The following is a 26336-nucleotide window of genomic DNA, read 5'->3' on the forward strand; positions in this document are numbered from 1 at the left end:
AGCCCCTGTCTATACCAGATAAATTTGTATCACGATAAACCCCAAAATGGTTGTCAAGATAAAAAGTTATCATTTATAGTCTCCATTTACACTGCAGCCACACGATCAAGTTTTTCTTGATAGTCTTTTACATATACTGTTTGTCAAAATTTATAAAAATTGAAAGCGGTGACATAGGCAGCACGCAACTTGAAAACAATTTTAGTACAAATTGGACATAAAAATGTAATCAGCTGTTTTCTTGAATGAAAAATTGAACACCAACTTGAATGTGAAATTGAATGCAAATTCGTTTCAATTCTTAAAAGTGTGAGTGTATTAGTAAAAAAGTGTGAGTGTATTAAAACTTGAAAGGCAAAACTTGATCGTGTAACCCCCAAGTTATTTGTATTATTGCTTCGTTATGACAAAATTGTTAGTGCTTTGTCTTGACAACAAACGTCATTAATTGTTATGATAAATATTTGTCATGTATAGACAGGGGCTAACGTTCTCAATTTAATATCTAATTTTTAATAACAAAAACCTCCTTGATTTTATTTAAGCGTTTTTTAAGTTTGTGCTTTATCCCCCATTCTTTGCTAACCATTTACGCTGATTGTTAAGCTTTAAAGAAGTAGCACATATTATTGTTGTGAACTTTTTTTTTGGTTTCAAAGGGGGGATCATCTGCATTAGACATTTTGCCAACGCATTAAAATTTTTTCCGTATAAAATTATTAAAAAAATGTTGCCTAAATTAAAAATATCTTCGTTTTTATTAAAGGTAATTATAAAACTAAACAATAACTTCAAATTCATATAATTTGCTATTTTCTAACTAGCGTTTGGAACAAGTTAAACAACAATGCAGCGGCTGTTTGTTTGGGGTGTTCTATGCAGAAGGCACTCTGCTTTTAATGGGCTTTAATGTAGAGTCCACTATAGGTCAATTGAACTATGAGCAAATACAACACAAATTTCCAGCCGAATTGGATTTATGTGGCCTAGTAAAATTTGGCCACTGTACAGATGCCGAGGCCCATTTGTCAGAAATTTTAAAAGATGTTGACATCACCGATAATCCCATATTACTGAACTGTGAGTTGGGCACTTTGGTGGGTTTGAAAGCCTCCTTCATGATGCACGGCAAACTGGAGCAAGTACCCTATGAGGTTTTGGAGGCAGCTGAAATTTATCGTGATTTTTGCTTCACCCGTCTCAAATGCAGTTGGACCATATATACGGAAGATAATCCGCTGGCCGTGCGCAAGGAAATGCATGCTTTGCGCAAAACAATATCAGGCGGTAGTTTAGCATTTAATATAGCACCCACTAAGGTTTACATAACTAATGGTGGTGCCCAGGGTTGTGGTTATGCCGGAGCTAAAAAGTCTATTAACAATGATTCTATTATTAAGGATATCTCAAGTTCTCTGCAGGAGGCCATACATTATCAGCAGGAGGACAAGGAAAATGCCGGCGAAAAGAAAAGTAAAAAATTGTCGGCGGCCGATATACAATTGAATGCAATTTTTGGTGCATTGGGTTGTGATTTCGATATTTTAAACATAGATGTTTTACGCTGCAAAACCAGAGAACTCTCGGAGTCGGATAGCAGCAACAAGACCATGCCTTCAATGAGCATGTGCCTAAGGCCGGCAGAACGCAAATTTAGCATACCCATAGATGTAGAGTCTATGGCTATTTTAAGTAAATCCACTAAGGTGGGCAGGCTGTATGATATACTGATAGAGAGTATCTGTCGTGCTTTGCGTTTGTGTGAGCAGAGTATTAGCGAACATTTGGAGGAGAGTGAGACGAAACAGTTAATGGCTCCTAGAATGTATAATTTCTTTCCACAGGTGAGTTTCTTGTTGTACCATTCATCATGAGTGGTAAGGTTGTATATAAGTTTGTCTGTTGAAATCAACTTTCTGAAACCCTTAAATAACTTACATGATTGGTATATCAATATATCTGCTATAGTCCTAGTTCGGTGCCTATTTAAATTCGGTAAAATCGGCCCACAAATACCTGATATATAACAAAAATTATTTAATATTTAATTATTATATTTAATTAAAAATTTGTATTAATATTGCTTATTTAGGAATTTGGCCACTTTATATCCTGTTGCTATTTGGATGGTCTAGCTGATGACAACTCTGACATGCAAGATAAACGTAAACGTTTACATCGTCACTTTGGCTTGAGCGTAACACGACCCTACTTTAGACGTTCCAATGCTTGTATATTCCGTAATGATATTACCACCGATACTCCATTGCTCAATACTCATATTGGCCTCAAACCAAGTGGTGTTCAAGATGGCAAACTGTATCTGGTTCAGGGCAACTATCATTATTATCATTATCTGCAGCAGCAAATGCAGGACAAGGGCTGGGGCTGTGCCTATAGATCGTTGCAGACCATATGCTCCTGGTTTCTGCTGCAGGGTTATACGGAAAGACCGGTACCCACACATTTGGAAATACAACAATATTTGGTTAAAATTGGCGACAAGCAGCAAAATTTTAAAGGATCCTCCCAATGGATTGGTAAAGATTAAATGAAATAGTCACACCTTTACTTAAGCAAATAAATTATTTTCCTTTTAGGTTCCACCGAAGTTGGCATGTGTTTACAGGGTTTCCTAAATGTGGACTCTAAAATCCTGCATTGTGCTTCGGGCGGCGAACTCTCCACCATAGCCTCAGACTTGGCCATGCATTTTCAGACTCAGGGTACACCGATTATGATTGGTGGCGGTGTTTTGGCTCATACCATTATAGGCATTGATTATTGTGTGCAATCGGGTCAAGTGAAATTCCTCATTTTAGATCCTCACTACACGGGTGAAGATGATTTACACACCATCCAGGCCAAGGGTTGGTGTGGCTGGAAGGGTATGGATTTCTGGGATAAGAAAAGCTATTACAATTTGTGCATGCCACAAAGACCCATTATGTTTTAGACAACAATTTGTATTTAATAAGCGATTTTTTTTTTACTAAATTATTTTAGTTTCGTTTTTGTATTGTTATTTATTTTCGAAATGTTTCACTGCTGTATGTGTAAAGTTTTGCAATTGGGATTTAAGACGTTATATTTTTATTTATGTATGTACGACATTTTAAAGATCTAGATTGTACCAAGTTTATTTAAACAATTTTTATAGCACATTTTTTTTGTATTACAACAATAAAGTAAATCGATATACGATGAAGTAGAAAAAGTGGCGTATTTATTTTATAAATTGCCATTGTGGTAAAACGCCTGTACCTTCCAAGATAAGGCTGAGTATTTTTTGACAACTATAGTTGATTTAATACCCCATCCGATTTCATATTGGTAGTATAATTTATTGAGAACAATAATTAAAGTTTACCTTAAACGAAATTTGTACTTACCGCAACAAGGTGCTTCTGCATTACGAATTGAAATAAATTTCTTGAACTATTTTAAATCTAACACTTAACATTATCGAATAACATTGTATTCCCAGCGTTTTATTAACCACCACTCTTCGAATATCTTTTCCAATATTTCTTAACATCATCATGACCATTTTTCGTAACCACCATAGTACGTGTCCGTTCATTTTGCCACACCAGCACACTAATCGACTGGGCATAGTCGCGCAGAGTAACAAAATCGGCCTGCGATAAAAATTGATTGTATACCACTCCCTCGGTATAGGTGAAACGATTACGCTCCAATTCCCACAACTTGATTTGATCCACTACAGTTGGCGGCAAAGGTGATTTTGATTTAATAGCCGATTCGGTTAGCTTCATATTGGGATGAGAGTATTGTTCTAAATAGCTAATAATTTGATCGGCCGTAATACCACCTCTTAAAGCTTGACGTACCGAGTCGCGGGTTAACACACCCACCACCAGATTGGGAAAACGATACAGCAGTTCTGTAAATAAACCCAAAACAGCTACTTGTAATGGTGAATCGGTGTAAGCATAGGCACGATAATTCGTTTCTACTATTATATAGCCACTTTCCTGAGACTTTTCCTCTTCCAACACGACTGCGGGAACGGTGGCGGCTTTATTGGTAACATTTAAGGCCAAACGGGTGGGATAAAATCGACCTTCTTTACGCTTACGCTGAAAGACCAAACCGAATTCTCTTAAGTGCTGCAGAAATGTCAACATTTTGGGACTCATGCCTTCGGAACTGTAGTCTCTGCCCAAGGTGGAGAAACTAAGTTGAAATAACATACTCAAACACTCGGGCAAAGAAAGACCTCTCTCTTCACAAGTGTCTAAATACTGCAGCATAAAGTGCCACACTTGTGACTGGGTATCCAACAAAAGAAACTGAAAACCTTGGCGTGTTATGGTTATAACAGAATCCTCTCGCTTCATAAGATTGGCATGTAATAGAATTCTTACAGCATCTGGGCTAATGACCTCACTTTCTTGACTTTTACTTGAACCGCCAGTGCCCACCATATAGTGAAGAACACAACGCCATCTAGACATGGCATATTGGTCCAAGAAAGCAATATCTCGGGGCTTGGAATCCTTTTCCAAAGTATGAGACATTGACCAAGGTTTGCCGCCACCTAACAAAGCGATCTTAAGATTCTTTTTGAAGGTGGGACACAATTCCCAGGCGGACAAGCCACCGGGTATGGCGGTGGTGCGCCAAACATTTAGCTCTGTCAAAGTGTTAGTTGAAACTTGTTGTTCTCTGTAAATAATAAAATACCATTATGAGTCTAATATGTTTAACAAAAAAAAAAATCAACTTACTTGGCATAATGTTGGGAACCCCAAGAGGCCACCACAGCCTGAGGTACAGGTTGTTCGGCAAATAATATGCGTATTATAAATTGCCGAGCAATTTCCGGTAATTCTCTATAAACAGCTAGGCATATGGTGGGATAGTTGTAAAGCCTTTCCAAAGTATCGGCAGAACGTGTTCTTAAGTACTCCTGGAAATCTTTACATTGCAAATTGGCTGGTTTGTTGGCCAGCAGTGAAATTTGTGATGAGGTAGAACGAGATGATTTGGTGTCGCTCATTGCAAACACCAATGATTGTAGCCAGTACTTAGATAATATTTAAAGAAAATATTCCATAAATTTCTTACAGAATAACAGAAAAATTAAATTTTTGTTGAACAAAATAAACACCGGTGTCAATATTAAAAAAATACTACTGCAATATATATAAAAGCTCCATGTTTTTGTTTTATAGTTAAGACTTTTATAATTTAAGTTGGCAATTCTTATGTTGTTATCAGTTGTCTTTACCTTTTAACATTAAGAAGAAGTATTTGTAGTAATTTTGACAATTATAGCGGCTTGTTTTATTTGTTTACGTTTAGTTTTAAATTATTCCTTAGAAAAAATCCATATTTAGTGTTATTTCTTTTAATTTGTGTTTGTTTTGTGTTAAATTTTTTTTTAAAATGAGTTTAAGTGATAGTGTTTTTAATAATTTACGCCAAAAGTTGGATGTTATGGGCTATAGACAGTCACTGCCCTTAGCCGCCATACCACTTGTTGGTAGTTTATTTGAAGATTTTGTTAAAACTACTGAAAGTTTAAGGGATTCCAAAAAGAAAATCATGGAGTTATTAGAGGTATTTAATTGTTAGATACATTATTTTTATAAAATTGTGTGTTTGGGTATGAGGTTTTTGTGTTGTCCTTCTTTGTGTTGTCATAGAAGTTTTTATGGTCAGTTTTTTTGGTGGGGGTGTTAACAATTGTGGTAATAAATATGAGTACCGTTTTAATTCAACGTAAAAAATGTGGAATTATTCCGCAAATCTTAATATTTCTAAAAAATACCTATTTCTTTCCCAATAAGCATTTTTGCTGGAATTCAAGTTGGGAATAAGTGTAATTCCAGTCTTGTGCCCCGTGCAAAAGTTTTTTATTTGAAAAATATTAACATTTTTCAAGTTTAAAACATAATTATATTTATATTCAAGTCTAATTCCAACAAATTACTCAAGTGCTTGAATTTATAGGTCTTTTGAGCTTATTAGGTAACTGTATTCATTGTTAACGCCAACTATTGTTTAACTTTTATCCTTACAACTTTAATAACTAGCCCCCCATTACACTTTGTATGTTTTCCAATACCATACTTTTTGTTTTGACCCATTTAACAAACTTCATATCACATCATGTGCTAATAAATGTTATAATAACAATTATTGTAATAATTTCTTTACTATATTATGTTGTTGCGTGTCTTTAAGGAGAAATCTTGTTGGGAATTGGGTGTCGAACCGTACAAGTGTGATAATTCACGTCTGCTCAAAGAATGCAACCATATGCATACACAAACCTTAAAACAGCAGGAAGAATATGAAGAAAGGATTCAAGGTATGTTCATAATTCATTGTTGAACAAAACACAAAAAAAAATCAATTTTAAATATGAAATTTCCTATTTTTAGAACTAAATATTAAAATCAGAGACCTACAGATAGATAAATTACATTTACAACAACAGTGTGAACAACTGCAACAGCAGTTGAAGTTAATGCAAACTAAAGCTAGTACTGCAAATATGAAATATGGCAAGGAAATAAAATGTAAGTATCTAAAACTCATTTTATTAAACTTAAAATAAATATAACTATTTTTAGCCAAGAAACCTTTTATTACCACTGTACGTTCGGGCAATGAATTGCCCGCCTTACAGCCTCTACAGGAACACAATAGCAATTTGAAATGTACCAAATGTAATGTGGGTTATTATCAGCGTATGGAGGGGTCAGCTAAAGTTAATGATAAGAATTTAGAGCAATTGGAAAATACAAATAAGGATTTAATGGATCATATTAAATTCTACCAAAAAAAGGTATTTAATTTAATATAAATCAACTGCCTATAAGTCTTAAGATTTTTAAAATCTCTTTCAGATAGAAGCCAGAGATCGTGAGATATTACGCCTCAATGATTTACTCTCGGGTGGACGTCCTCCTGCCGCTTTGGCTCGTGACTGCTGCTACAAAAACTTTAACACGCTCAATGAAGATATTGATTTGTTGCAACGCGAGAAAATGGACAGTCTAACACGTATGCGTGAATATCAGGAGCAAATGCATGAGGCTATGCAAAGAGCCTTGGATTTAGAGAAATCAAATCGATCTTTACAAAAACAATTAGATGAACTAAAAGATGCTGCCCTTATGGTGGAGACGCAAGCGAATAATGAAATAGCTGTGCGTGAAGCAGAAGTGGAGATGCTTAAGCAGCAATTGAATGATATGATGGGCAAAGAGAAAAATGCTCATGATAAACAGAGATTAGAGTTGAAAAAGGGAAAGTCTGGTACAGTGGCGAGCATAGATAAACATAAAATAAATGAGAAAATTAATGAATTGACACAAAAAGGTAAATTTTTATATTTTTCACTCTCATCATGTTCAATCAATTCAAAATTTAACTATTTAAATATCACTGTATTTTGTATTCGTTAAGAATGCATTTCACTCCATTATAAAGAACTGAACCGGTTCACTCTGATTCACTCTGATGTTAGAAAAAGGGTCCAGTTTTCACTGTTTTTATATAAACCGATTCACTTTTCACTTTTTTTAATTTAACGGGTTAATTTTAATTATATTCGAAAAGAACCGGTTAATTTTTCAATATTTTCCAAAAGAACCGGTTAATTTTTCACTCTATTCCAAAAGAACCGGTTAATTTTTCACTATATTCTAAAATAATGCTTCAGTTTTTACGTTTTTCTAAATGAACCGGTTCAGTTTCCAAGCCATTCCAAATGAACCGGTTAATTTTTCACTATATTCTAAAATAACCGGTTCAGTTTTTACGTTTTTCTGAATGAACTGGTTCAGTTTCCTCTCTATTCTAAAAGAACCGGTTTATTTTTCACTCTATTCTAAAATAACCGGTTCAGTTTTTACGTTTTTCTAAATGAACCTGTTCAGTTTCCACGCTATTCTAAAAGAACCGGTTTATTTTTCACTCTATTCTTAAAGAACCGGTTTATTTTTCACTCTTCTAAAATAACCGGCTTATTTTTCACTTTATTCCAAAAGAACCGGTTAATTTTTCAATATATTCCAAAGGAACGGTTAATTTTTCACTCTATTCTAAAAGAACCGGTTAATTTTTCACTGAATTCTAAAAGAACCGGTTCACTTTTTACTCAATTCCAAATGAACCGGTTCATTTTTCACTATATTCTAAAATAACCGGTTCAGTTTTTACATTTTTCTGAATGAACTGGTTCAGTTTCCGCGCTATTCTAAAAGAACCGTTTAATTTTTCACTCTATTCTAAAAGAACCGGTTAATTTTTCACTTTATTCCAAAAGAACCGGTTAATTTTTCAATATATTGCAAAGGAACGGGTTAATTTTTCACTCTATTCTAAAAGAACCGGTTAATTTTACACTGAATTCTAAAAGAACCGGTTCACTTTTGCTCAATTCCAAATGAACCGGTTCATTTTTCACTATATTCTAAAATAACCGGTTCAGTTTCCACGCTTTATAAAAGAACCCGTTTATTTTTCACTGAATTCTTAAAGAACCGGTTAATTTTTCACTCTATTCTAAAAGAATCGGTTCATTTTTCACTATTCCAAAAGAACTGTTTAATTTTCCACTCTATTCTAAAAGAACCGTTTAATTTTTCTCTGAATTCTAAAAGAACCTGTTCACTTTTCACTTAATTCCAAATGAACCGTTTAATTTTTCATTCTCTATTTTAAAAGAACCGGTTAATTTTTCACTTTATTCCAAAATAATCGGTAAATTTTTCACTATATTCTAAAAAAACCGGTTCAGTTTTCACTCATTTCTAAAAGAACCGGTTAATTTTTCACTCTAGTCTAAAAGAACCTAGTAATTTTTCACTCTGTTCTAAAAGAACCAGTTCATTTTTCACTCTATTCTAAAAGAACTGGTAAATTTTCTAAAAAAAATATCGGATGATTTTCCATTGTAAAACTAGTTAATTTTTCACTATATCCTAATGAACGGGTTAATTTTTGTTTTCTTTTACAGAATCTGAACTGAAATTGCAAAATGAACATTTACAGCGAAAGGTTTCAAAATTAAAAACAAAACTGCAGACCATACAAAAAGGTATTTTTTTTTTCTTAAAAACCCAACCAAAAAAAAACTAGATTTTCTAACATTTAATACCCCTAGAACTCAAAGAAATCGAAACACAACATGCCCAACATTTGGACGAAGAAAAAATACGCCTTAAATCCGAAAGAGATTTCTTCCAAAAAGAATATCTCCGGCTGCTTAGCAAAGCAGGTTCCGACAAAGAAATCGAATTTCTTCAAACTCAAATAAAATCAAAAGATGAAGAGCTGCGAGTTTTACGCTCCGAATTATGTTTAAGACAAAGTAATGCTTTGGTGCCCTGTCTTAAAGATAATCAAAATCTTGCCACATCTTCTTTGCCCTCTACAGCACGCTCTTCTGCCTCTAGCTCTAGCAGTAATTGTGTTCAGGCTGTGGTCTTAAGGGTGGAAAGAGAACGTGATTGTGCTAGAGCTGAAGTGGAACGTGTCAAATGTGAGAGGGATACATTAAGAGAAAAGCTGCTGTGCACCACAAAAATGCATGATGAGCAAATGCATGTGACACAGCAGCGCTTTGAGAGCCTTAGCGATCGCCTTAGGCAATTGGAAAGAGAAAATAGAGATTTGCAGTCATCTCGCCAGCCAAACGAGTCACACATAATGAAGCTTAAAGATGAGCTAGAGTGTTGTAAGCAACAGCATTATCAATTGAGAGAGGAGAATAATAAATTACAAGCTACATATAATCAGTTGAAGTAATTTGAAATGAGACTAAATCACAAATATTTTGTATAACCTTGTTTCCTTTTTTGTAGAATGCTGCACGAACAAACCGAGCGCTGTTTGTCGGATTATCAAAATAAACTTTTGCTGGCTGAACGACAAATAGAATCCTCCAATATACGCTATAACACTTTGGACACAAATCGTGATTCTTCCCAACAAGAAGCGGTGAAATTACGCAGTGAAGTGGCTGCTTTAAAACAGACCTATGTATCGTTGGAAAATGAAAAAGATAAAATTTTGGTGGGTAGTTTTATTTTATTTATTTCGATGTTTAGTTGGTTACTAGTTGTTTTCTTTTAGACACAACTTGATAACAAAACGGAAAAGGTTTATCAATTGGAATATGAATTGAAAGCCTGCAAAGAAAAACGTAATTGTTTGGAGAAACAGGTCGGCGAATTGGAAGAGCAATTGGGGTAAGTGTTAAGTTTAAATTTCATTGTATAGCAAAATTGAGGAAATATTCAGAAATAAAAGGTCTAAAATTGCTTAATTAGTGGATTTCCAGTGAAAATAATGGCAATCAGTGTTTACTGAACTTTCCCAATAAAGTTTAGCAAAGTTTAGAACGAAAATAAAGTTCTTAAGAATGTAAAATTGGTGATTAAGGACGAAAATAAAGTTCTTTTAAAACTGAATTCGTTAAATATAGGGTTTAGATACGCCTAAGGATCTATGATACCTGTATTACCAAACTAAAATCAATATTTTCAAATTTTTTTGGTGCGTAAATAATAAAATTCTATGAAAAATTCCAGCAAAAATTAATATTTTCATAAAAATCCCCCAAAAAAAAATCTGGTTAAATAGAGGATTTAAATTTGTTTTAAAACAAAAGGTTTTTTTAATACAAACACAATTTCTCGTTTAAATTATTCGAAATATCTTTTTTAATTTATTTAATTTTTTCGTATTTCTTTTTTCTCTATAATAATGGCACAAACTTAAATTTAGCAATAATTTTTTTTCTTTATAAAATCTTACTTATAACAAAATGATTAATTTCAAACTTAAATATTAGACTAAAACATAAATATATACTTATTATGAGACGAATTTGTTTGTATTTTATTTGCGTTGAGGCGGAGTTTTAACCGAAAATTTCTAAAAACCATCTAAAAATCAAAATAAAATATGATCATTAAAATTTTAATTAAATTTTTATACAAATAAACGAGTAATGAGTAGAAACAGGAAGGATGGGATCGTAAATGCATTAATAATGCAACACTGCAGCATAATAACACTTTAGTAAGTTGGCAGCACTGCTTTGTGTCAAACGGTAGTTAATGCAAATGTAGCGATTTTTTAAATCACTGCATTTATTTCAGATGCTTATATTTACTGCATTTACGAACTTTTTAAAATATAATGTGTTGCCAACATAACAGACGGTTGGGTAGTAAAGAAATTTTATAGGAAATGTATAAAATACTTTATAATATCTTTAGGTCTATATAGTTAGGACACAACTTAATATTATAGTTTTAAGAATTTCTTTAAAGTTAAGAAACAAAAGCATGCTTTAACAAACAAAAAAGAGAATTTCATTTAAAACCACATGAAAAGAAAAAGTTAGGAAATCATGCAAAGTATAAAGTATTTGGAAATTAAAATTTAGTTTACAAAAGTTTTACAATACACATGCAGTCTTGTTTTCTAGTTGCTGTCTTTTCTGTCCAAAAGAAAATAATTTTATATACAATACATCTTTAGCATTCAATTAGTAAGAAACTGTTTGTTTAGAATTGAAAATTAGTCATGGTAAAGCTGGTAGAGAACTTGGAATTTTGTCGTTGACTTAGAGAATGTTGCGTCAAATACCTGGCTAAACCCACGGTGGGTGCATTACATTGTTGTACCGCCGTTGCCGTTGTCATATTATTAGCTGCCTTTTCAGCTGGCGTATAGCCTGGCCGGCAAACACATTTTGCTTTTGTTTGTATTCTTCTAGCTGTATCCAAGGTTAGGGATTTAATAGGCTCCAACCATTGACCCGCACCACAAGGACCTCTGCTATATAATTTATAGCAATTACCCTCTAACTCCACCATTCCCGGTGTAGATTCACAAGTATTTGTTACAGATTCCTCGGGAGTAGAACACTGTTGATCCAAATTCATTATAACGCCCGCACAGCCACACATGCCATTATAGGAAATACCATCCACCGAAGGACGAGCGGTAAAATCGAAAACCACCACCTGATACAGATCACAGGGTCCCTGGGAACCTATGCGATAACATTGCTTCTGATCTGGAAAATATAAACGATTTTTGCCACAAAAGTTACGTATACAAGTGGTCGAATTTATTAGGAATTCATCGGCTGCACAGGGACCTCGTGTATAAAGACGATAACATAGACCATCGGACCAGGGTACATAACCATCCTTACACTGGCATTTGGCCCGGGTAAATATCAAACCATAGGCTTCATTATCACTAGAGCTAATATTTTCGGGCACTAAGAACACATGGCCCGGCGGACAGGGACCAGGTGAATCTGGAAAAACGAAAAGTTTGGTTTATTAACAGTTATTTTTGAACAGTTTCCTGATTTTGTACTTAATTCATAACACATTTGCTGATCTTCATGATAGTGCGGCAGAAATCGATGACAATCACAGCGTCCTCCAGGCAAAAACAAATGTCCCGGTGTAGAACAGGGTCCTTTGGTAAAATGTTCATGGCATGATTCTTCTAAATCATAAAAATAAGCACTTAATTCGCCAGAATTATGACACTGCAAAGAGGGGAGTTGTAATGAGAGAGATTTTAGATTATTTTTAACTCAATTTTATATAAACACAATAATTTTTCTGAAGAGCAAGTAAATGCGAGTTGTTTACATTTTAAATTTATGGTTGTTGTTTGCAACAATGTTGCCATGTCTACATTGTTTTACTTTATATTCAACAAGAAATCTTAAATTAGCGCCATTTTAATAATGAGAGAATGTAAAAAGAGAGCATAAGTTTGTTTACTTCTGATTAACGGTACATATTTTTTTTTAACAATGTTGCTAATATTTATTGATTTATAATCATTTTTGATTTGTTTCAGTTTTTTTAATTTAAAATAAATCAGTTTCTAATCCTTTACCCACCTGACATTCGGCCAAACCTTCATCGTTTAATACTACTAACTTTCCTTTGGTACAGGGTCCTTTGGTTAATTTCGTATAACATTTACCATCCTTGGGCCAAAATAGCATATCATCTGGACAAGATCTAGGGGTTTTGCAAACACCCCAACGATTTGAGGTTCTAATGAAACGATAATAAAAACAAAACTTTATAACAGTCTTTAACATTTAACCATTTTCCCTCTTACCTCTTATTGCCCAATTGAGTCTCCGCTATGGGACTAAAATACTGGCCCTTATTACACGGCCCCTTCTCAAATATTTTATAGCATTTGTTGTTTTTAGCACTTAACACGGTGCCCGGTGGACATCTACACTCGGCAATGGGAGCATTAGACATATGTTTTTTTTTACTTGAACCTATAGAGGCGGTGGGACCCAATTCCATTGTTTCGGGACAGGGATAGCCAATGGTGAAGATTTTAAAACATTTTTTTAAAGGCGGCCAATACAACAATTGCCAACCACCGGGCATGGCAGCACAGGGATTTTTCTCTGGATCACTCCAGGGTGGGGGTATAATGGCGGCATCTGTCTGCTGAGCTAGTAGTAGGGTGAGGAAGGCTACCAAACTTATGCCGGCTTGTAAGGCTGACCAGTATATTAAGAGCTTTCGCCGTTTCATGGGAAATGCTAGTTAGTGTGTGGTTTGATGTTGAGGGTGCTAAAAAGAGAGAAGAGAGAGAATTTAAAGATATATTTTTTTTTAATTTAGATCCTGATTTGTAAAATGAACAATAATTTTATTAATGTTCGTATTTTCTATAAAAAAGAGAGAAGATAAGGGATGTTTTAATATTTTTTTTTTATCAATTTAGATCCTGATTTGTAAAATGAATATAAATGTTATTAATGTTCGTATTTTTTATAAAAAATTTCAAGATATCGTTTGTCTTACAAAAGGAAATGTATTTAACACAGACACTTTTCTATAGAAATGTATTTAATGCAGATATTTTTCTATAGCAAAGTTTTAAATACCGTTTAAACCCAAAAAAATAAATTTTATTTAATTCTTTTTTAAAATGCTTAAAAATTCCGCTTTAAAAATTTCCCGTTAGAGGCATTTATATAAGATTTATGTAATTCCTTATTAAAATGCTTACTTCCGCTTTAAACATTTCCCTTTAGAGCCATTTATATCATTAAAGTTAGAAAGAGACAGCTATAATAGGTTTTATGATGTTTTGTTTACTAATTACACAAACAACAGCCGTTAACGCCATTTTTCTGAAGAGCAAGTAAATGAGAGAGCATGTAAATGAGAAATGTTTACATTTTATATTTACGTTTGTTGTTTGCAACAATGTTGCCATATCTGCATTGTTTACTTTATGTTCAACAACAAATCTTAAATTAGCGCCATTTTAATAATGAGAGAGTGTTTAAAGAGAGCGTAAGTTTGTTTACTTATTTAATGTTGCTAATATTTATTGGTTTGTCTTAAATTTAGAACATTTTAATGGGTGTTTTCAGGTAAAGGTTGGGAAACTAAGGAAAATTTATGAGTTCTCTTGGATTTAAGTTATTTTTAGAAGTAATTTTGGGTGTATTCTATAGAAATTTGTCTAATACAGTCGCTTTACTTTACAAAACTTATTTGTTGGGTTAGTGTCTAAGTTTTGTTTACATTTTGTTTATTTTTTTATTTAATTTATTTTTTTTATATAAAAACAACTGAATTAATACACAAGCTGTCCATTAACAAACAATTAAGCTGTTTATATTATACACAAAACTTAAGAGACGTATAATTTTAAAACAAATTTGTTGAAAAACTGTTTTTTTAATTTAAAGGTCATATTTTTGTTGTTTAATTTAACGGTCTTAGCCATTAAATTGTAATTATATTTTCAAACAGTTTTATTTTCGATTTTTTTTTAATTTTGCAACAAAACACCTTGATTTTTATGAACTATTCTTTATAACCTCAAATGTTGAGCAGAAATAAATTTAATATTATTATCATTATTAAACATTTATTTTGAATTTAATTGACCTTGAAATGTTTTCACAACACTGATTCGCTTACTTAAGCAGCACTTAAAATTAGAATAATTTAAACAATTTCCAAAATAATTTTTTAAATAACGTAGTATGTATTGTTTAACCACCATAAGCGGAAGAAATTTTTCAAAAAGAAACTAATTTATTTAAAGTATAAAGTGTCTTACATAATATGTTGATATGTACATAATAATGCTGCTAAGCAACATGTGCCACCAAACAACAACGACATTTAATGGAAAATCATAATAAATACTAAAATAAATAGACTGACTGACAGACAGCTTAAGCCTAAAAAAAAGACAAAATCTCAACAAAAAAAAACCCGCTTAAAATGTCTATGCAACATTTAACAGACAACTACTGCCACTTGCAAAGATTGGTGGTAGTAGCATCAATTACTGTGTTAAAGTATGTGTGATTGTTTATTTCTGCCACCAAAAAAAATGATTAGATTTTGAAATGTCTTGTATAGAAAACCTCAAAAAATATCGTTACTTTTACAGCCATATCTAATGTTTACATACATTTCAAGCATGTTGTCAAATGTTGTTTTGCTGTTGCACACAGTGGCAATAACAACAACAACACTAGAAAAAGTTGTTGGTCTATTAACATGCTTTTTTTTTGCCATTTGTTTGTTTTCTCACTTCATACCACAAATTTGTGTTTCAGTGTGTTAATAATGCCAAATATGTTATGTTGGCGATTTTTTTAACAATTATTGTATCAATAAATTGAATAATTGTTGCTACTGGTTTTTTTTTTGTTTTATTTGTGTAAGAAAAGTAAGAGTTTAAATGCAATAAGAGCAACGGACGTGTTTTAAAACAAAAAAAAATTTAAAAATTCTGAAAAAAAATTATTATAAAATATTTAAATTTCAATATAATTTTTCAAAATAAATTTTTATTTTTTAGAAATTCATAAATGTTTTTCGAAAATTTTGTAAATTAATTTTAAAATAGAATTATTTGTAGCAAGAATTTCTTATTAGTAGCCATAATTACTCCTTAAAATAACTTAAATCCAAGAAAACTTATACATTTTTCTTTGTTTTCCAGCTCAAACTAAAAACCTTCATGAAATAGTCTAAACTTAGGCCAATTCAATAAATATTAGCAACACACTGTTAAATAACCCGTTAATTAGCTTATTAAAATAACCATAAACATTCTTATGCTCTCTTTATACACTCTCTCTCATTATTAAAATGGCGCTAATTTAAGATTTGTTGTTGAGCAACAAAGTAAACAATGCAGATATGGCAACATTGTTGCAAACAACAAACCTAAATTTTAAATGTAAACAACTCTCATTTATTTGCTCTTCAGAAAAATGGCGTTAACGGATGCTGTTATTGTAATTAGTCAACAATACATAATAAGGCCTATTATAGCTGTCTCTTTCTAACTTTAATATTATAAATGGCTGCAAATGGAAATATTTAAAGCGGAAGTAAGATTTTAAATAAGGAATTAATTAAAATTTAATGCTTTTTCGATTTAAACTTAAACATATCATTATCAAAATGCCGCTAGTTTAAGATTTGTATTCTTGTTTGAAGATATATTTTTATTATAAGAGTTATGAGCAAAATAATTATGTAAGGTTACTTTTTCGCTCTAATTGTTTTTATAATTGTACTCTCACTTTTCTTACAACAAAAACTAGTAACAACAATTATTCAATTTATTGCTATAATAATTGAAATTCTAAACTCACCTGAAATTATAAAAAACTACCTTTTTATTTGAATACAACACAGTTTACGCTGTTATTGTGTTTATGGTTTAACATTTTTTGTTAAGTCTTTTTTAATGGTTTTTTAAACCATTAATAATTGTTTGAAATTAATTTCTTTGTTTAAAATATTTTGGGGTTTGTTTCTTGTCTATATTTTTGTTTTTTTTCTTTCTTTTTAATATTTTTTGTTAAATTTTTTTGGGCGCCAAATTATTTTTGTTGATTTCCTATTAAAATTGGATCAAGATAAGAGTTAACGCTTTAATTGGATATTGTAATAACACATTGGCAATAAATTTAACCATTTCAATGGCAATTGCTTTTACTTGTCTTTATTTGTTTAATCAAATAAAAAGCTGTATGACATAATTTCTTCGTTTACATCCCCCCTATAATAAAAGAAACAGTTTGCTAAATGTGATCTAAGAAATATGATCAAGAAATAAAGTGGAAAAGAAGCAGTCAAAGATTGTGGAGAGAATAACAACACGAAATTTGGAGGGTATTTTTCATTTATATTTTACTCAATAAAGACCCAACTTTTCTGCTAAAAATGTTCAAATATCCCTGGACTCGAAGAACTTTCAAATTTTTAGACTGTCGAAAACCAGCATCGCTTAAGAAAGACTGACAAGCCAGAAATCAAAGCTAAAAGCTCAAATATACTTTATTTAATTTCCTTTCTGTTACTCAAGTTTTATTACATTTGCTTTAGATATTTAAAAAATATTAAGATTTTTCTCTTACACCCATCCATACGTATGAGTGATATTAATTTGTATCCAAATGTTTAAAAATTAAATAAAATTATAAAACGAAAACTTTTTTAAATTTAAACAAAAACCGAAATTAGAAAACAACGTAAATTATATAAATGGCTGTAAATAAATTTATTAAACCGAATAACAACGACTGTGTAGTCATAAAAACACAAAATTGGACGGGATTCATAACTGCCCAGAAACAATGAATTCGTCAGTCATAAATCATAGCTGCAAATATTCTTTATACAATTTCCTATCTATTAGCCAAGTTTTATTACCGTAGCTTTAACCGTTTAAAGAATATTTGGATTTTTCATTTAACACCACCCAGACGTATAAGTGATATTAATTTTATTTGAATTTTTTTAAAAATCAAATAAAATTATAAATCTTGAACTTTTCAAAATTTAAACAAAAACCGAAATTAGAAAACACTATAAATAGTAGGAATACCTCTCCATAAATTTATAAGTAAAGTAGCCACGAAATTGTGGTAAAAATACCATCGACTCTGTGTAACAAACAGGACTTAATTCACCGTTAAACTAAAACTGCAGTGTTTTATGAGCTTAAAAATTATTCTTTTTTGTATTTCCTATCATTTACCTAAGTTTTATTAAATTTGCTTTAGTAGTTTAAAAAAATATGGAGATTTTTAGTAAAAACCCATCACAACGTATGAGTGATATTAATTTTGTTTGAATTTTTTTAAAAATCAAATAAAATTATAAATCGTAAACTTTTCAAAATTTAAACAAAAACCGAAATTAGAAAACACTATGAATAGTAGGAATACCTCTAAATAAATTAATAACTAAAGTAATAACATAATTGTGGTAAAAATACCATCGACTCTGTGTAACAAACAGGACTTAATTCACGATTAAACTAAAACTGCAGCCTTTTATAACAAATTATTCTTTATATTATTTCCTACCATTTACCTAAGTTTTATTAAATTTGCTTTAGTAGTTTAAGAAATATGCAGATTTTTAATGAAAACCCATCAAGACGTATGAGTGATATTAATTTTGTTTGAATTTTTTTAAAAATTAAATAAAATTTTAAATCTTGAACTTTTCAAAATTTAAACAAAAACCGAAATTAGACAACACTATAAATAGTAAGAATACCTCTAAATAAATTAATAACTAAAGTAATAACAAAATTGTGGTAAAAATACCATCGACTCTGTGTAACAAACAGGACTTAAGTCACGATTAAACTAAAACTGCAGCCTTTTATGAGCTTAAAAATTATTCTTTATTGTATTTCCTATCATTTACCTAAGTTTTATTAAACTTGTTTTAGTAGTTTCAAAAATATGGAGATTTTTAGTAAAAATCCATCAAAACGTATGAGTGATATTAATTTTGATTGAAATTTTTTAAAAATCAAATAAAATTATAAATCGTAAACTTTTCAAAATTTAAACAAAAACCGAAATTAGAAAACACTATAAATAGTAGGAATACCTCTCCATAAATTTATAAGTAAAGTAGCCACGAAATTGTGGTAAAAATACCATCGACTCTGTGTAACAAACAGGACTTAATTCACGATTAAACTAAAACTGCAGCCTTTTATGAGCTTGCAAATTATTCTTTATTGTATGTCCTATCATATACCTAAGTTTTATTAAATTTGCTTTAGTAGTTTAAAAAATACGGAGATTTTTAGTAAAAACCCATTAAAACGTATGAGTGATATTAATTTTATTTGAATTTTTATAAAAATTAAATAAAATTATAAATCTTGAACTTTTCAAAATTTAAACAAAAACCGAAATTAGAAAACACTATGAATAGTAGGAATACCTCTAAATAAATGAATAACTAAAGTAATAACAAAATTGTGGTAAAAATACCATCGACTCTGTGTAACAAACAGGACTTAATTCACGATTAAACTAAAACTGCAGCCTTTTATGAGCTTACAAATTATTCTTTATATTATTTCCTATCATATACCTAAGTTTTATTAAATTTGCGTTAGTAGTTTAAGAAATATGCAGATTTTTAATGAAAACCCATCATGAGTGATATTAATTTTGTTTGAAATTTTTAAAAAATAAACTAAAAATACTAATCACTTTATTTTTATAATTTAAACAAAAACCGAAATTTAGCAACATTTTGTAATACATAAATAGGCACAAATGGAATGGTTTTAAAAGTCTTAAATTATTTAAAAAAATTTAAACTAAAACTTTTTAAAATTTAAAAAAATTTTAATTTCTTTACTATTATTAAAGTTGCAGGTTTTATGCAATTTTGTTAGTACATACAACTTTACTGGTACAAAAAACCAGTAAATTTTAAAAATTTTAATATAAGTGTTGGCACATTTGCCTTAATATATAAAGAAATTAAAACATAATATCAGAATTAAACCAACATAGAGAATTAGCAAAACATACGTAAATGTATATTTTATTAAACCACTTGTTTTAAAAAAGTAATAACCTGATACATATGTGTAATTTTACACTATTTTCAACAACTCTTTATTTTTCTCACGTTGTTTAAAACCAATAAAATCAATCCATCATTGTTTGGCAGATTGATTTCAAATCAATTTGTTTTATAAAAGACAATATTTTATCAAGTTGAATCAAACTCTATTTTATTTAAAAGCTTTTGAAAATAACAATATCAAAAATTAACATACAATTTTAAATATTTATTTGTTAAAATGCATTAAATTTAAAAATTGTCTGTTTCAAACAAAAGACTTTTAAAACACATTTTTTGCTTTCATTTTAAATTAAAGGTATTTTGTATTTGTTTGTAACTATTTGTCGTAAATAATTAACAAAACTATTGTTAAGAGTTTAATAAAACTTAGGACATAAACTAGCTTTCTTTTAACTAGGGTTTAAGTAACAAAAGATTGTCTAAACCTTCCGTTTAGAAGTTAAGTGTTTATTAACATGTACAGCGTTCACACTATTGTAATATTCAAAAAATTCTCTAAACTTTTAACGCAACCCTCTTAAATATTATTAAAGATAAATCAGTTTGTGTTTCAAAGTTTAAAATAGAAAAAGAACAAACGTTTTAGAAAAAAAACCATAAAATATTGTACAAAATAAAGTAGTAAGTAGTTAAAAAATAATAAATAATGATAATAAAACTTTAACATAATAATGATGATAATAAATGTTTTTATTAAATGTTAAAAACAACTTAGTGTCTTTAAAAACAACAAAAATAAAACACCATAATTAAACGGTGATGATAATGACGATGATGCGCTGGTGACCACATGAGGGATTGAAAAAAAAATGGTTGTGTTTAACATTAAAAGTCAAGGCCATTAACACCATGATTTCTTTCTTTTTTGTATAATATAAATATTATAAAAACAAATATAAGTTAAATACAACAAAAAAACTGTAAAAGAAGAGAGAGAGACTGCACAAAGAGTAAAAAAAAACTATTCAAAATGAAGAAGAAAAAACACTTGTTTAAATAGGGCCATAAATTCTATTGAAAACGGTTTTCAAAATAAAAGTGAATTGGAATTTTGAAGCCTGTTTTCCATTTAGTTATAATAAGTTTTGTTAATGAAACTGTAATTAATCATTTTAATACAATATTTCCTTTGTAAGAATATAAATAAATATTAAATATGTATAAAACCTGATTTGTTTATAATTAGTATTTCCAAACACCGTTACAAATTACCAAAGAATTATGCAAATTATTTTAACATTTTACGTCATATTTGTTTAATAAAACAAGTTGTTTCTGCTGACCACAAATTATTATGCAAAGATTAAAGTTTAAAAAATCTTAAGCAAAAACAAATTAACAAATACAAATTTAAATATTCTAGATTATTTAAATTATTATTATTAAGTAAAAGTTTTGGCATGTGGGCAAAGACAAAGACAAAGCTTTAAATGCCTTGATAACATATTCATAGGTTGTAATTATAATTAAAAATTACAGTTATTGTAGCCTTAGCGACAGGCAATTACTATTTTATACAATTTCCATCCCTGAATGACAGTGTATCAGTTCCTACTGAATGTCAGTGTAATAAGAAGAAGGAAAGTAAATTTCATACAGCCAGCAACTGTACAAAACCTGGTAAATTGAAGAATTATTCAATTCTCTCTTATATAATAAGTAATTTTATTAAATGTAAATCATTATTTGTGAAATTTAAAAGCCTTAATAACATTTTTTATAGGTTGTAATTATAATTAAAAAATGTCAGTTTATATTCCAATTTTTTCCACATTCCATCCCTGAATAACAGTGTATCAATTCATACTGAATGTCAGTTTAATAAAAAGAAGGTGTATAAAAATGCGATTTTTATTTTTTACTTTTTATATTTTATTTTATAACATTTGTGCATTAAAAATCAAAGTATTGGCCATTATTAGCTATGATCTCTTCCTATCTTTCTGGCAATATATAGATTCCGAGCCAAAACAACAGCTCGGCAAGACCGAATCAAGCCATTATCGGATATTGTGTTCCTAAGTGAAGTGTATCCCAGAGAGAGTGTTCTGCATCGATCGAAACAAATAGTAGTTGGACTGGGCAAGGTTTGGAATATAAGGTAAAACTTCCCAAACACTTCTTTCTAAATAGTTTTTTAACAGTTATTGCAACATGTGGTCGAGCGTTGTCATTATGGAATATTACGGTTTGAGGGCATATTCTGGTCGTTTTTCTCCAAATGCTCGCTTCAAACGAATGAATTGCTTTTGGTACAGATTCCCTGTAATGGTCTGGCCAGATTTTAGCAGATTTTTTTAGAATAGGAGCCTTTTTCTCCCACCAAATTCAGAAAATTAATTTAGCGACACGGACATTTGGCTTTGGTGTCGATACGGCTGTTCGGCCGGGTTGCACATTCGATTTTTTACGCTTCGGGTTATCGTAATGGATACATTTTTCATCGCAAGTAATGATTCGTCTTTTAAGGTCTCTCAGTTTCAATTCGTATGGTAGCCAATTTCCCAGCTTTTGGATAAATCCTGCTGCTTGCAAACGTTTTCATGGAGTAATGCCTCCAATACTTGGTCTTCAAACTTTTTTTGGCTGGCCTGGGCAATCTTTATCTTCCGTGACAAAATCACCACTTCTCAGCCACTTGAGACCGATGAAACACATTCACCATAAGCTTCGATGAGCAAATAAGTTTGTCATTCCGTTTGTAATTTCTACATTTTTCATTTGTGACCCCACAAAGTATATATATTCTGGATCATTATAGATAGCGGAGTCGATATAGCAGCCATGTTCGTCTGTCCATCTGTATGTTGAAATCAACTTTCCGTAGCCCCCAAATAACTTACAAACATGATTGATACATCAATATATCGGGAATTATACCGGCTTGGTTGCTATTTAATCGGCAATCGGCCCACAAATAGCTGAGATATAAGGAAATAACCACTACAACCTCGATTTTTTACCTATTTTTATCTATATCTGGATTAATAAGTCATTAACATAGACAATATGGATATCTAATGATAGATATTTCAAAGTCCATTGCAACAATGTATATAAGGCTATAGTAATGTGGACCTACAATGGGTCAAAATCGGGAAAAATATTTTTTAACCCGAATTTTTTTTTACCAAAAAAATTTTTTTGTCATACATTTTTTTTTCATTAATAAATTTAAAAAAAAAATATTTTTAAAAAATTAAAAAAACATTGGGAACAAATTTTTGGAAAAATTTTTTTTTTTTTTTAAATTTTCAAAAAAAATTTTTAATTTTATGGTGAAGGGTATTTAAGATTCGGTACTCAAGGTCTCTTACTTGTTTTTTTTAATTTAAATTAAAAAAAAAATTTGCCATATAATTTTTTCGCTAATAAATTAAAAAAAATGAAAAAATTAACAATGACATATGTCAGTTATTAAAAACAAAAACCGCGTTCAAAAGATACGCCATCTCTTGTAAATCCCGCATAAACCCAATATACTTAAATTAAAATTTTTTGCAGTTTGCAATAAAATTTCGCAACTTCGTAATCATCTATTGTGATCATTATTGTGAATGTTTGTTCTTAATTATATTTATGTCATACGATATTACTAAGAGACAAAAGTGTTACGAATACAGGAGAGCCGAATGTAACTAATAAATTTTTATCATGAAAAACGTCAAAAAGCTTGTCAAAATAAAAAATTATCAAGTATAGCCTCCATTTATTAGTATTATATCGCTTCGTTATGATAAAATTGTTAGTGCTTTTGCTGAGACAACTTTGTCTTGACAACAAACGCCATTAATTGTTATGATAAATATTTGTCAAGTATAGACAGGGGTTAAAAAGCTAAAAATTAATGTCTATAAAATATGTCAGCTCTCACATGTCTCATCTAGCTTTTTAATTTTAATGTTAGTGTGCAAAATTTTAAGTCTTAATGACATTTTCGTTATTTTCCGCCGGCTTTTTATAATTTTTATTAACATGTTGACCTTTAAGCACGTGATTAATTCCAAATTAATCTTGTCCAAGAAAAACTGATCATTTCGTTTTTTATTTATGTCATAAAATCCAAAATTTAGGTCATGGTTAAAATGAAAGAAAAAGAAGAAACAAAAAAAACAATGTGATATGACGTTAAACGTCAGTGAACACAAGATGATGGTGTTAAAAATTAAGTCAGCCCTTTTAATAAATCGCACAAAAAAATAAAAAATAAAATGATACTTGAACAAGAAAAGACGTTCAAAAAACAATTATAACAAGTTTTTGTATATGATTTGTTTTGTATTAAATTGTCATTTTGTATGTAGTCAAGAGTATCAATGAGTAATTTACAATGAGTAACAATTTAATGATAATTTATTTTAAAATAACTCAATTGTAATAAAAATTTCCAACCAAAAATAAATTTATAGTTTTATTTTAAATTGTCTACAAAAGAGACATCATAATGATCATGATCGTTAATATGATATGATCATCGTTTTCATTCATCGAGTATTTAAATTATAACTACCGAAAATGTAGATTTGTTTAATATTTATTTGGTTTATAATGTTGCCAATTTTTGTTTTGTTTCGTTTCGCTTCGTTTTTATTTTACAATATCATCATCACCATCATTATCATTGAGGTTGTATTCATAGTGTACTAATTTAATTTTGATTTGTTGCTATAAACAACTTCTTAACGTTTCATTATTCATTCATTCAATGAAATCCTCTATGGTAAATAATGTAATTTATTACAATATTTGTTTTCTAAAACATTGTCTTTACTCCACATATGTCGGAAATGCTTTAAACGATCAGCTACGTGTCTAAATTCACACCTTTTTTTCTGTATTTTTTCTTTGCTTTTATTTTATACATAAATGTTAGCAGAAAAATTACCATTAATCATGTTTAGTAATTAAATCTCGGGGCTAAATATAATTTTCTTTAGTTTTTTTTTTTTTTTTTTTTAATTTAATATTAAAACCAATAAAATTATAAGCACACTTCATTTATATGCTCAAACAAATATACCTAGTTATTAAGTAAATAAAGTTATTAAATAATTATTATGTATTTTAAATTGTTTTGAAGTCAATTCCGTTTCAATAATTATGTGTTTTTTTTTAAATATGACCTTTATGCCTCTTTATAAAACTAAAGCTAAATTAAACATTCACAATAGTGATTATACTGAAGTTAAAGTCAAGCAAATGAAATTGTTATTTTTATAATTATATTGTCAAAAACATAAAAAAAGATAGGTTTAATAGTTTTACATTTGTATTAACCTTTCTTTATTTTAAGATTCATTATAACAGAAAAGTAAAAGGTAGCATTAAGAATAAAGTCCCCCTTTGGAATGCTTTTTCTCATGTTTCTAGATTTATTATTATATAACATTCAGAAAATACCATTTGAAGAAAGAAGAATTACTATTAATTCATCATTTAACATGTGGTCTAAACGCATTAAACTTGGAAATAATTATGTACTCAATTGTCAAATTCTATTGCCACCACCATATGTTTATGTGTGGACCGCAGAAACATGGTAGTTATGGTTGGCAACTAAGGTTTTTATCCCGGGAATTCCCGGTACAAATTTTCCGGAAATTTTGTCAATTTTTCACTAACCGATTTCCGGGATTTTTAGCCGGGAATACCGGGAATTAAAAACTGACGAAAATACAAAGAAAACAAGTTAGAACTCTATTTATTTTTTCACAAAAAAACCGTGAAATGTTTTTTTTTTACAGTTTTTTGCTTATATCTATTATATAATAGACCGATTATTATTATTATTATTTATTTGAGGTTTTTCGTATGAAAATTCAAAAAGAGAATTCATTATTTATAGAATTTATATCATACTAGTTGACCGCCCCGTTAGTTCTTCAAGTTTATCCAACCCACATACACCTGCCTGTTCTTATTTATTTGCAAATAAAATATCTAAATTTATACTGCATATTTTAGGGGGCTTTTTTTTATTACAGTTAACTGGACTCAAAAAACCGGTTTTAGCCGGAATTTTTTAATTTTTTTTCTTTACAATCCTGAATCGAATAAAAAAAAAATCAGCCAAATCGCTCCAGCCGTTCTCACGTGATGACATTACATACATGGACCATTTCATTTTTATATATATAGATGATTGAATCATTCTAATTTATTCAAATCCATAACAAAATAGCTTCAAAAATGATTAAGTTTTTCTTCAATTCAAATCTATTACAAAAAGGCTTAAAAAACGTCTTAAGCCTTTTTGTAATAGATTTGAATTGAAGAAAAACTTAATCATTTTTGAAGCTATTTTGTTATGGATTTGAAGAAATTAGATTCAATTAATTATGTAAATGATAAAAACAAAACTGAATCAATTGAATT

At 30.1% G+C, this 26336-nt stretch overlaps 4 protein-coding genes across 5 annotated transcripts; 2 read left to right on the forward strand and 2 right to left on the reverse strand.

Annotated features, from left to right (window-relative positions):
• Window positions 1-614: 614 nt before the first annotated feature.
• On the forward strand, window positions 615-3217 carry Ufsp2 (UFM1 specific peptidase 2). The gene is made up of 4 exons (XM_065503197.1): window positions 615-766; window positions 825-1844; window positions 2093-2540; window positions 2601-3217. The coding sequence occupies exons 1-4, from the start codon at window positions 728-730 to the stop codon at window positions 2954-2956; spliced, it is 1863 nt and encodes a 620-aa protein (XP_065359269.1). The 5' UTR covers window positions 615-727; the 3' UTR covers window positions 2957-3217.
• Window positions 3218-3441: 224 nt separating this feature from the next.
• mrn (general transcription factor IIH subunit 4 marionette) lies at window positions 3442-5071 on the reverse strand. Its single transcript, XM_065505037.1, has 2 exons — window positions 4755-5071; window positions 3442-4692 (listed from the first exon to the last, which is right to left on the reverse strand). Exons 1-2 carry the CDS (start codon window positions 5024-5026, stop codon window positions 3495-3497), a joined length of 1470 nt encoding a protein of 489 aa, XP_065361109.1. The 5' UTR covers window positions 5027-5071; the 3' UTR covers window positions 3442-3494.
• Window positions 5072-5411: 340 nt separating this feature from the next.
• On the forward strand, window positions 5412-10239 carry Cep135 (Centrosomal protein 135kDa). Its single transcript, XM_065506069.1, has 9 exons — window positions 5412-5589; window positions 6217-6343; window positions 6417-6554; window positions 6609-6823; window positions 6885-7359; window positions 9002-9082; window positions 9149-9788; window positions 9849-10059; window positions 10120-10239. The coding sequence occupies exons 1-9, from the start codon at window positions 5416-5418 to the stop codon at window positions 10237-10239; spliced, it is 2181 nt and encodes a 726-aa protein (XP_065362141.1). The 5' UTR covers window positions 5412-5415.
• Window positions 10240-10678: 439 nt separating this feature from the next.
• On the reverse strand, window positions 10679-13625 carry LOC135954898 (uncharacterized). Of its 2 annotated transcripts, XM_065505143.1 has the most exons (5): window positions 13156-13625; window positions 12929-13088; window positions 12388-12565; window positions 11644-12325; window positions 10679-10934 (listed from the first exon to the last, which is right to left on the reverse strand). In XM_065505143.1, the coding sequence occupies exons 1-5, from the start codon at window positions 13590-13592 to the stop codon at window positions 10910-10912; spliced, it is 1482 nt and encodes a 493-aa protein (XP_065361215.1). In that variant the 5' UTR covers window positions 13593-13625; the 3' UTR covers window positions 10679-10909. The 2 variants fall into 2 exon arrangements, with proteins under 2 accessions (XP_065361215.1, XP_065361214.1); XM_065505142.1 differs by lacking the exon at window positions 10679-10934 and having other exon boundaries at window positions 11524-12325.
• Window positions 13626-26336: the final 12711 nt, after the last annotated feature.

The sequence above is a fragment of the Calliphora vicina genome, chromosome 3 (genome assembly GCF_958450345.1).
Source record: "Calliphora vicina chromosome 3, idCalVici1.1, whole genome shotgun sequence".
NCBI lineage: Eukaryota > Metazoa > Arthropoda > Insecta > Diptera > Calliphoridae > Calliphora > Calliphora vicina.